Raw genomic sequence first — 12549 nt, forward strand, 5'->3', positions numbered from 1 at the left:
CCTTGTCATCAATCTTCCTCTGGTCTAGGAGCTTCTCAATGCAGGAACCCCAGGTCCAAAGGATGCTCTCCCCTCCTGGTTCTGCATTCTTGGTGGTAGGAGGCCCCCCTGTCTCTCTGCTTGCTTCTCTCTTTTATATCTCAAAAGAGGTTGATTTAAGACCCAACCTAATCTTGTAGATTGAGTCTTGCCTCATTAACGCAACTCTAATCCTGGTTCATTAACATCACAGAGCCAAGGTTTATAACACATAGGAAAATCGAATCAGATGACAAAATGGAGGGCAGTCACACAATACTGAGAATCATGGCATAGCTACGTTGACACACATTTTGGGGGGGGGGGATACAGTTCAATCCATAACATGATGTGAACAGCATCAATGAATAACATAATTTGCTTATGCTAGGCCCTTCTGCACATTAATAGCCTAGAGGTCCCTAAACCTATTTCATGGATTGAGGGTCCCAGAATCAAAGAGGCAATGTGAACCTGGGCTATAGATATGTGCAGGGGCTAGCTCTGTGGCCACGGGTTGTCAAGAATGATCCACCACCCCGTTTTATTGTCTCTATTTAGTGTCAAGAAAACCTTCCCTGCAGGTCCTTAGAGGGTAGGGAGGAGTTGTAGATTTCCTTCTGGTTCACCCTTACCCTGGACGGTGATCAGGGTATCCGCTTCAGGATATCAGCTCAGTATAGGGAGGGTCTCATTAGATTCCCCGACTTTGTGTGGGTACTGGGTTTAGATTTTTTCATATTTACCTTGTGTGTCCTTCAGAAGCAAAGCCCATGAACTGTATTGTCAGATGCCATCAGGGTGAAAGCAGCCTTGATGCTTTAATGCAGGTGTTGGCAAACTTTTTCTACAAAGGGGTAGATAGTAAATATAGTAAACTTTGTGGGACATGTGGTCTCTGTTCCAACTGTAGGCAGTCCCGGGGTTACAAATGTCCAACTTAAGTACAACTTGTAGTTACAAACCTATCCCTGTAAAGCCTATGATATTAAAAATTCAAGGTACATACAATGGTTTATAATAACAAATGGTACTACTTTGTGAACGTGCATCAAAATAATATTATTACTATATTGTTAAAGATGTTTTAGTGTATCTGGAATTTTTTTTTATGCATAGAAAGGTACACTATATACTATAAACCGTACCCGTTTCAATTTACATACAAATTTGACTTAAAGGTGGACTTAGGAACTGAACTCGTTCGTAATTGGGGGACTGCCTGTACTCAACTTTGCCATTGTGGCACGAAAGCAGCCATATACAATACATAAATGAATGAAGTCGCCGTGTAGCAGCAAAACTTTATATTTACAAAAGTAGGCTGTGATTTGGATTTGGCCTGTGGTTCATAGTTTACTGACCCCTGCTCTAGTGCTCTGCTTACAGTTATCAGTTCCTCTTCTCCAATTTTGGCCTGGTTAATTCCATGTCACCTTCTGAGGTCTTTGATGATTTTAAGGAGGTGATTTTTATATTTTAAGCCAGTGTCCTTGTTTTTGCTGGAAAGGAGAGTCTCTTATTTACTAGAAATGGAAAACTTGGGCAAATTCCTATGGAAGAATTCCTATGGTACATAATGTATTTTACAGAAGATGTTTATGGCTTTTACTTTTGAAAAGCATGAAACAAAGCATTCAGATAAACATTTATGGCTTTTTATTTTTAGATGATTTGTTTATATTTAATATCTTGGTAAGCCTGAGTGACTAGTAGCATTTTAAAATTTCTTACTAGGATTCTGCTTCACTTTCTGGGAAAAGAGAATCATATTAGTAACCTGTCTTAAGTCATAAGTAAGAACCTTCATTGGCGTTTTTGTGTTAAATTTGTTCTTACAAATTAACTTTTACTATTTTATAGTTTTGGGGAGGGAATCATGTTATCTCACGTTTAGACCAGTTTCCCAAGGGTCATTTACTGGTACTCCTAATAATAGCCACCGTATAATCAATTGAGTTCTTATAGTGTTGAAGGTATTAGGGTAGTTCTTTTGAAAAAAAAAAAAAAAAAATTCCAAGATCCTGTCTCTGTCCTCAAATTGCATGCCATCTGGGTAGGGAGACAGTGATTTGTATGAGTTTAAAAGAATTGATGCTACTCAAGGACCAGAAGGGTCAGACAACTTTATGTAAGAATTCACTTCTGCACACATTAATTGAGTGCCTCATAAGCACAAAGTGCTGCTCCATTTTGGGGGCTCAAGGATAATTAGGAAGGTGTTCATGAAATTTGACATCAGCACTATTTGCTGTTATTTTCACTTGGCAACCCATAGTTAAGTAATGAGAATAGTTATGAGTGGAAAGGCAAGTTGCGTAGGTAGTAATTTAGCATATCAAAATGAGGTGATATGTTTAGAAACAATGTTAGCAAAGGGCTCTTCATATAGACTGAGATGTGATTTGGATCTTGAAGGATGAATAGGATTAGAAAGCCAGAGGGAAGAAGATATTCCAGGGAGGCGAAACAACACAGAGCACAGGATGTGATGCTCCTTTCCTTATAGTTAAACAAAAATAAAATTGTGGCAGCATTACTAGTTAGATACTTCCACTTGATGTGTGCCTTTCCTCTTTATTGTGTTAAGCCTTTTCATGCCTATGAATCTGACTTAAGAGGCAAGGAGTCATGGAATGTGTCTTAAATATCTTTTTAAATTATTCATGCCCATGCCTTTTTTCAATTAGTTGAGAAATATGCCATACACTAATTAGGTTACAAATTAGACGCCTATCAGTCTGCCAAATGGGAACCTTTGTCAGAAAGGGACTCAGGATGTACATGAATGCAGGAATGAGTCAATGCCAAGTCAGTATCATTTCTATAAAACAATTTAAAGTACAGGTGGTTCTGATCACTTTGAAGTAATATCTTTGTATGCGCAGGTTCTGAATGTTAATGTTTTATCACTCAGGTTATCTGTTGAGTATAGCTATTTACTGTTTGTTAGTGAAAATGCAGACCGCAGACTTTATAAAGTTGCACAGATATCTTAAGGTAGCATGTTGTATTAAATATTTGAATTACTTTTTCAGCTATCAACCAATAGTCGACTACATAGATGCTCAGTTTGAGGCCTACCTCCAAGAAGAGCTGAAGATTAAACGGTGTCTCTTTAACTACCATGATTCTCGCATCCATGTGTGCCTTTACTTCATTTCGCCTACTGGCCACTCTCTGAAGACACTTGATCTTTTGACAATGAAAAATCTTGACAGTAAGGTACTTTGGGGAAAGAAATCGACTCATCATGCTTGAGTATTTATTTTGAACTCTTAGCACACCTTTAAGGTATTCGTATATACAGGCAGTCCCCGGGTTACAAACATCTGACTTACACACAACTAGTAGTTATGAATCAATTCCTGTAAAGCCTATTATTATACATTTGAGATACCTACAATGGTTCATAATAACAGATGGGTGCTACCTTGTGACGCACATGAAAACATTGTTATGACTGTATTATTATGGTAAAGATGTTTCAGTGTATCTGTTTAATTTTTTTATGCATAGAAAGGTACACTATATACTATGTACTAAGATAAACATTTGACTACCTGATGTTAGATATGAACCGTACCTAACTGTTCTGATTTACGTACAAATTTGACTTGAACACAGGCTTAGGAACGGAACTCGTTTGTAATCCAGGGCCAGTTTGTATCATATTATTTTTTTTCCTGTGCATCTTAAAACGCTGGATATTTCAGTCTCAGCTTATTTTCCGGAGAAATTCAGTCTGGAAGATCAGATGTAAAGTAGGAACACTAAAATAAAATCGTAGTTCCCTTTTTAGTGATTAAATTGCATGCCAGAACATGGGACTTCATCTATATTTTTTATATAGACTTTAGTTGACACCGATTTCACTTTATGGCACTATTAGGTAAGAGGTGCTTCATGGAAAAATGTTTCATATTATAATAACAGTATTTTAATGTAGACCATACCAAGAAAACCGACTTCTGAATTTTTAAGCCAAGAAACTGTATATAAATTCAAAGAGCTATTAAAAAAAATACAGAATAACTGATTTCAGAAGTTTTTATTTGTTTATTTTTTTAAAGATGGTTAAGAACTACTTACGCTAAATAAATAAACTCTGGGGTTTTCCTGTAACCTTCTGGCTATTAATTATGTAACGTAGGATTCAGAATGGAAGGGTGTTCTGGCTGCTACTGCTGTCAATAGAAATAGGTATGGAAAGCATGAAAGCCTTCTAGTGAAGGCTTGGTGCATACATAGGTTGACTTCTGACTAGCTGCACAGCCCCCTGGATTTAGCAAAATCATGATGGGGCTTATATGATAGTCTATTCATTTGATTGATGCTCAAACCATCTAGCCAGTTATTTCCATAGTTTAATCTGATTATATGGAAATTTAGATTTATTAAAGGAATATAAAAATGAAAGTAGTGTTAGACAGAAGTAACATGATACAGTATGTCTAAAGATGATAGAATTTGATATCAGGAGAGGCTGGTTTTAAATGTTGGCTCTATCACTTATTAGCTCTGGATCTTGGGCAAGTTTGTTTAGCCTTCTGAGCCTCAGTCTCCTTACCTCTAGAGTGAAAACTTGGGAGATTACCTTCCTAAGCGGTAGATGTGAGGAGTAGTTAAATTGATGCATGTAAAGGGTTTAGTAAAGTGCATGACAAACAGACGTGCCCAGTCAAAGATAGCTATTATCATTGTCTTGTGAGGACTAAATGAGATAATGTATTTAAAGCCTTTATCACATATATGTGAAATTCAAAACATGTAAACATGCACAGTCACCCTTCTGAGTAGCCAGAATATAACTACAGGTAGCCACCGACTTACGACAAGGTTCTGTTCTGATGACTCCGTTGTAAGTTCTGACGTAAGTCAAATACCTCTTTGTTTTTTTTTTAGTTTTCATTATTATTGCCCTTTATTATCAGTGTCTTTATAAATCCACTCTTTGTCTTTGAAATCTGCTAGTGAACATCTGAAAATGATAACATTGGAAAATTACACGCTACAACATTGTATATAGTACATAGTACTAATGATAAGATGTACAAAAAAAAATCCTGGACAGTTGTAAGTGCAGTTTATCATAAGTCAGGGACTACCTGTAGTTATATTAACAGGGACCACCTGTATATGGCATAGAGCAAAAGTTTGGTTTAGTACAACGTGTAAACATACACTCTGTAGGCTTCTCTAGAATTGGTGATTTAAAGATACTTTTTATTTTTTATGATAAAATGTAAACTACCTGGTAAAAAGCATTCTGCCTCTTATGTCGTGCAAGAATGTTTCAGAGTTAGGTGAGGCCTACCCAGCTCAGTTCTCTAGGGTGGAATAAAATAAGCAGAACTGAGGGTAAAAGCATGGCTGTGTGTCAACCTGCCTGGATTCAATGTCTTACCCTGCCACCCGCTAGCTGTCGTGACTGTGGGCAAATTACCTGAACCGCACTTTCTTCATCTGTAAAATGGGGACAGTGAGCGAACTTTAAGACGTCAGTGAAGGTTAACTGAGGTGAATTACAGAGCACTTAGTACAATGCTCAGCACCTAGGAAGTACCCAGCAAGTAACTTATTCTGTTATTTTAAAACTGTTTTGTAATTAATAGGCACAGTCTTATTCCAAATGTTTAAATATTGATATTTTAGTTATTGGTTTATGTTAGCCAGCTTTTGAGTCGTCAGTCTTTGAGCAGAGCTAGCTAGGAGTAATTTATATTGATAAAAGTAGATTTTTCAGGAAATTAATGGAAGAGATATTGAGCACTTGGTTAGTGCTCATCTTTGGAGGAGCAATAAACCATATATGCTACCAACCCTACCAACAACTAGAGTTACAGGGCAGGGCTTCCCAGCTTGGGACTAAGCCCTGCTTCGGTTCTTACCTTCTTCTGACCAAGAATGACCAGGAGAGACCCAGAGGTTCCACACGAACAAAGGTTTATTAGGAAAAGGCTCACGAGGAAGAAATGGAGAGGGGTTTTCATCTACGCTAGCCTCCAGTCTCTGAACGAAGGATTTCTTAGGGCTTATAAAAAGACATTGGAAACCCTGGTGGCATAGTGGTTAAGTGCTACGGCTGCTAACCAAAGGGTCGGCAGTTCGAATCCGCCAGGCGCTCCTTGGAAACTCTATGGGGCAGTTCTACTCTGTCCTATAGGGTCACTGTGAGTCGGAATCAACTTGATGGCACTGGGTTGGTGGGGTATAAAAAGACATTATCTTTATTCATTGGAAGGGTGGAGATTTCTTAGGAGAAGGGGAGGGATTATGAAAATCAAATGCCCACAGTTAGAATTCAGGATGGATTTCCTCACAGAGGTTGCTGGAACTAAGATGGAGTCTGTCACAAAGGCAGCTGGGATGTCAAACAGGACTTATTCTGGGATGTTGCGCAAGGATCCTGGTCCAAGTCTTGGCAAGGGATCTTTGCTCATAATTATCTCATGTGGAAAGTCATTCATAGGCCACCTTGATTTTTACTGCGTATGCTCTACATCTGGTGGGGGACTTGAAAAACAACTCAGGAGGGTTATCAGTAACTTCTAGCTAGTCAAGCATGTAGGGATAGGGAATGTGGCCCCTTATCTTGTCTAAGCACCTAGTTTGTTAGTCACAAGTAGTCTTCAAGTGCCAGCAATAAAAGTTATGTGGTGGTCTGCACTTAGGTTTAGATTCCAAGAATACTGAATTAGAGGTTATTTAACTATAGCTGGTCAAGCACACAGGGCCTTGGAATGTAGCCCCTTATCTTGTCTGAGCACCTAGTTTGTTAATCACAAGTAGTTCTTGGGTGCTGTCAGTAAAAGTTAATGTGGTGGTCTGCACTGAGGTTCAGATTCCAAGAATACTGAGTCAAAGGCCTTTTAATTATAGCCAGCCTGATCTCTTGCCTGTCTCACTAGCTTGAGATGGAGATTATACATTACCACAAGACTTTGAATAGTATCACAATATTTTGTTACTTCACTCAAACTCTAATGTTTCATGGTAACAGTAAAAGATCATGAGTATTGTACACTTATTTAAAGACTGTCACCACCCTCTTCTGCTTTATTCAGTTGATGGGATACCATTATCAAAGATGCCTTGTCTTCAGCTTTCAGTTTTACAAACCAGAAAGGAATGTTACAGCTAAGCTTCATTACTTGTTTAATGAGATTTAGATTTCTAGGTAAAATGAAGGTATTCTTCAGTTGCTTGATGAGATGTATATAAGGATACACAGCCTTTCTTGTGGAGACAGCTGTTAACCCACAGCGAACTGGAAGATAGAAAAACAAACCAGGGCCATTGCCGTTGAGTTGATTCCGACTCACAGTGACCCTATAGGACAGAGTAGAACTGCCCCATATGGTTTCCAGAGAGTGCCTGGTGGAATCGAACTGCCGACCTTTTGGTTAGCAGCCATAGCTCTTAACCACTACAGCACCAGGGTTTCCTGGCAGGTACAGGAAGATCCTAATTTACACCACTCGCTGACAAGTTGGCAGTTTGAACTCCCCCAGAAATACCTCGGAAGAAAGGCCTAGTCATCTGCTTCTGAAAGGTGACAGCCTTGAAAACCCTATGGAGCGCAGTTCTACTCCGCACACTTGGGGTCTCTGGGAATTAGAATCCACTGGTCAGCAACTGGTTTGTTTTGTTTTGTTTTTAATTACATAAAGATGGGAGATGTCCTGCTGGCTTCTCCTCCTAGTTTCCTCAGCCGCCTTGGGGATGGTTATCTTTTGTTTCTAAAAGCAGAACACTTGAGAAGTTATTGACATGGAAAGTTATGGAAATAGTGACAAGTTACCTTCATTGAGAAACCTTTAACTTTACCTCTCCCTGCCACAGAAACATTTTTTTAACATTCAGTCGACTTGTAGTTACTGTAGAGGCAATTATAAGTTATTCACTTGGCATAATTTATGGGATAGCTAAGTGTGATATTGAACATGTGAACTTGGCATCAGATTTTTTAGGTACTTTAATTTATCATGAAAATTGTTTACCCATAATCATTGGGAAATTTTCTAGCATTAATTTCATGAATAGTTGGAAAAATTTTTTATCTTTTTGAAGCATATGGGAGACTAATAAATTTAAATGCACACAGTCAATCAGTGGGGCCCTGGAGAAGAGAAGAAACGGAACAGGGATTATGATTTGTACTTTTCACTTTTGTCTGAAAATTACATTGTGAGCTCACTCCCTTCACACATGTCACTGGTTAGCCTGAAATATATGACTAAAGACAAATAAGGAAATGGGGAAAAAGAATACCAAAAAAACCAGCCCCCAAATTGTGCAGACATCAGTCTCTCGTGGAGATGTTAGTCTTTTACAGGACTAGACTTAGGAATCAGTTGGTCTTCATGGCCCCAGATCTCCTCCTTCTGGCCACTAACAGACCTTAAATAGTGCTGAGAAAGTTACTGCTTTGCATCATGAATACTTTCAGTTGGTATTTGTAAAATTTCCTTCCTGCGACATCTAGGTAAGAGTCTGACAGTGAGTCACAGAGACGGATTCATTGGGGGTGAGGAAAGGGACCTGCTGAAATGAGAGAAGGACAGACCATCTGTTTCTTAGTTCTGCTGAGAGGTCAGTCACCCTGATGATTTAGCGCTCAGGTTATTGAACAGGTCGCCGCTGAGGTGATTTGATTCGTGACAGCCTCATACGCGTCAGAGTAGAAATGTGTCTATGGCGCTTTCAGGGGCTGGTTTTTCAGAACCAGATTGCCAGGCCTTTCTTCTGAGGCACTTCTGGATGGACTCCAACCTCCAACCTTTGAGTTAGCAGCCAAGTGTGTTTACTGCTTGTACCAACCAGGGACTCCTACTTAGATTTTTAAGAAATAAAAATTCTTAGTGAATTAAGCAGGCTATTTCAGTTTACTGCTTACATTTTAGTTATTTTGTGTGTGATGGAACTGTAAGAGACTTTGAGGGAGACAGAAGAAAAAGTGAGATTTCTAAGCCTAAATCAGGTAGAAGAGTAATCTTATGCAAACTCTGCTTTTTAAAAGTAATCATTATAAAGCCAGCATTTGTAGGAATGATTGTATATAGCACGTGTAAGAATGATTATCTAGGTCAGGGACTGGCCAGCTTTCCTGTAAAGGGCCAGGTACTAACTACTTTAGGCTTTGCAGGCACATGGTCTCTGTTATAACACTCATCTCTGCTGTCGTAGCATGAAAGCAGCCATAAATAATATGTAAATGAATGGACAAGACTGTATTCCAATAAAACTTTATTAAAAATAGACAGGGAAATGAACCTCTCCTGACCTCCTGATCTAGGTTGAGGAAATTGTCAGAGACTGATAGCTCTAAGGAAACCCTGGTGGCATAGCGGTTAAGAGCTACAGCTGCTAACCAGAAGGTCTGCAGGTCAAATCCACTAGGTGCTCCTTGGAAACCCTATGGGGCAGTTGTACTGTGTCCTTTAGTGTTGCTATGAGTCAGAATCGACTCAACGGCGCTGGGTTGGTTGGTTGGGTAGCTTTAAATGTGAAAGCTTATAGGATTAAAAACAAATCCTCAGTTATGAGATTTCGTTTTTCTTTATTCTTAATAGGTGAACATCATACCCGTGATTGCCAAAGCAGATGCAATTTCTAAAACTGAATTACAGAAGTTTAAGATCAAGCTCATGAGTGAATTGGTTAGCAATGGCGTCCAGATATACCAGTTCCCAACAGATGATGAAACTATTGCTAAAATCAATTCTTCAATGAATGTAAGCTCCTGCTGACTATTAATTCTGTTTTACATGTGAAAATAAAAAGATTATTTGTAAGTAACACTGCTACAATATATTTTCACTTGTATCTTCCAAAAAGACTTCAAACAAGGTGAATTTTCAAAAATGTTTAATTTTCTTGAGTTGGAAAAAGTATAATAATATATTTTTAAGCATGTTTTCCTTCCTCCCTTCTGTCACCCAAATAAAGCAGTACATTTATGTGAATGGGATAGACCTTTTGTGGAAATAAATTGCCTCAGAAAGATGACTTTCTATTCTGTCTTTCCAGCCTCGTTTAGAATGCTTCAGAAACTTAAAATCTTTAGTTCAAGTGGATTTTTCTAATCTGGAATTTAAGCTCATTCTTATAGTGTCTCATATACCTATTAAATATTCACATAACTTTTAATTTATTGGAGCCCTGATGGCACAGTGGTTAAGAGCTCATCTGCTAACCAAAAGATCAGCAGTTTGAATCTATCAGCCGTTCGCTGAAAACCTATGGGACAGTTCTACTCTGTCCTACAGGGGTCGCTATGAGTCAGAATTGACTTCATGGCAACAAGTTTCATTTTTTTTTTTAGTTTATTAATACAATTGAAAATTGAAAATGACAAAGTTCTTTGTTTTACTTTCTTCAGGCTAACAAATTTCTTAAACGTCTGATTATGTTTTGAACAATCAGGAATTCTGGAGCTGGACTTAACCGTCTATTGTGGGCATTATTCTCTGATACTGTGAACTTGTCTACACCTGGGGTTAACAATACTCATCTCAGGTGTTTTGAGGATTAAGTGATACAGCCTTTGTTAAGTGCCTGACAGTGCCATTCAAAAAATGTTAATTCCATTTCTTCTTTTTTTCTTTTATGATTTTTTCATACTTTGTTTATATTAAGTTACCTAAACTAAATATATAAAAAGCTGACTAATCTAAACAAAATGATTTTAATTCCTTTGTGTTAAATTGTCTTTACATCTAAGTTTATTCCTTGTACTCACCTGGAAGAATTTTTCAGAAAGAAGCAATTAAGAGACTAAACAATGTTAATTATTAAATATTAAACATAGTCCTTAAAACTTTGTACGTTAGGCTTTTCCCCTGTATTAATCCTCAACTTCAGACAGGGAATCTGCTCACTGCCCCTGAATCTGCCTTTTGCATGTTCCTGTTTCTGTATGGTTGTTCTGTATGGTTGTTCTGTATGGTTGTTACCTAAGTTGGTCCTTCCTGCTCTTCTCGATCGATCTCAATCTAATTCTTTTTGATGTAGCTTGGGTTGTACTTTCTTTTCTTTTTTAAAAATTTTATCATGTTTTAGTGAACGTTTACAATGCAAATTAGTTTCTCATTAAAAAATTCATACACAAATTGTTTTGTGACATTGGTTGCAGTCCCCACCTTGTGTCAGCATTCTCCCCCTTTCCCTTTCTACCCTGGGTTCCCAGTGTCCATTTGTCCAGTTTTCCTGTCTCCTCCTACCTTCTTGTCTTTGCTTTTGGGCAGGTGTTGCCCATCTGGTCTCATATACTTGATTGAACTAAGAATCACGTTCCTCACATGTGTTTTTGTTTTATAGGCCTGTCTAATCTTTGGCTGAAAGGTAGACTTCAAGAGTGGCTTCAGTTCTGAGTTAGCAGGGTGTCCGGGAGCCATAGTCTTGGGGGATCCTCCAGTTTCTCTCAGACTAGTAGGTCTGGTCTTTATGAATTTGAATTTTGTACTACGTTTTCTCCTGCTCTGTCCGTAACCCTTTACTGTGATCCCTGTCAGAGTGGTCGGTGGTGGTAGCGGGGCACCATCTAGTTCTTCTGGGCTCAGGCTGGTGGAGGCTGTGGTTCATGTGGTCCCTTAGTCCTTTGGACTAATATTTTCCTTGTGTCTTTGGTTTTCTTCATTTTCCTTTGCTCCGGATGAGGTGGAAACAAGAGATGTATTTTACAGGACTGCTTGAGTTGCACTGCCTTCTTCAACCTTTCCCTCATTCTTCCTGCTCATAGTGATCAGTCCTCTAAATTTTTGTAGCATTTACTATCTTTAGCATTACTTCGGGGCTTGTATATTACTTTGTATAAGTATCACATAGCTGTATGCATACACTTCAGCTCTGTATACTATATGGGTATGCGTGCCTGTGTCTGCATGCGTGTGTGGGTAATTTCCTCAACAGTATCTTTTAGGGCAGTGATAATATTAAGGGAAATGATATGGATACTAGAATTCTTTGCTTTTTTACATTCCCAATAGCATGGTGCCTTGCATTAGGTGATGCTCAGTAAATAATTTTTTAATTTTTTATAGGGTCTGAAAATAACTTTTGTTTTAAAAAAAATTTTATTGTGCCTTATGAAAATGACTCTTGTAGAAAAATGAGCACATGTTCACTGCCAAGTTTTAAAACCTGAGAATGAATTATTCTCTGTTGGTTTCATAAAACTTTCTTAGTTGATGATCCCATTGGTATGAGAAGATTGATTGATACTATGGTTCCTTTCCAGGCACATTTACCATTTGCTGTTGTGGGAAGTATGGATGAGGTGAAAGTCGGAAATAAGATGGTCAAAGCTCGTCAGTATCCTTGGGGTGTTGTACAAGGTAAATAAGATAAATGTGAACTGTTGGGAATGATTATTAGAAACGCGCGTCACCTAATAGTCTCAAAGTTGCATTTAATGCCTTCCTTGAGGTGACACTTATTTTGGATTATGATTGGTTGTCACAAGAGTTTGCCGTGTACTGTTTTAGGCCAAAGCCTGTAAAGGCCAGACAGAGCTGCCTCATTTTCTGC

General features: G+C 38.4%; 1 protein-coding gene across 2 annotated transcripts in view; it reads left to right on the forward strand.

Moving 5' to 3' along the window:
- SEPTIN10 (septin 10) overlaps positions 1–12549 on the forward strand; it is a 64161-nt gene that overhangs the window by 35690 nt on the left and 15922 nt on the right. For both annotated transcript variants that reach the window (XM_049856619.1, XM_049856618.1), the window contains exons 5-7: positions 3057–3243; positions 9594–9755; positions 12260–12356. In XM_049856619.1, the coding sequence (XP_049712576.1) occupies positions 3057–3243; positions 9594–9755; positions 12260–12356 (446 nt within the window). The remainder of the gene's footprint in view (positions 1–3056; positions 3244–9593; positions 9756–12259; positions 12357–12549) is intronic.

This window comes from Elephas maximus, chromosome 17 (assembly GCF_024166365.1).
Source record: "Elephas maximus indicus isolate mEleMax1 chromosome 17, mEleMax1 primary haplotype, whole genome shotgun sequence".
Classification (NCBI taxonomy): domain Eukaryota; kingdom Metazoa; phylum Chordata; class Mammalia; order Proboscidea; family Elephantidae; genus Elephas; species Elephas maximus.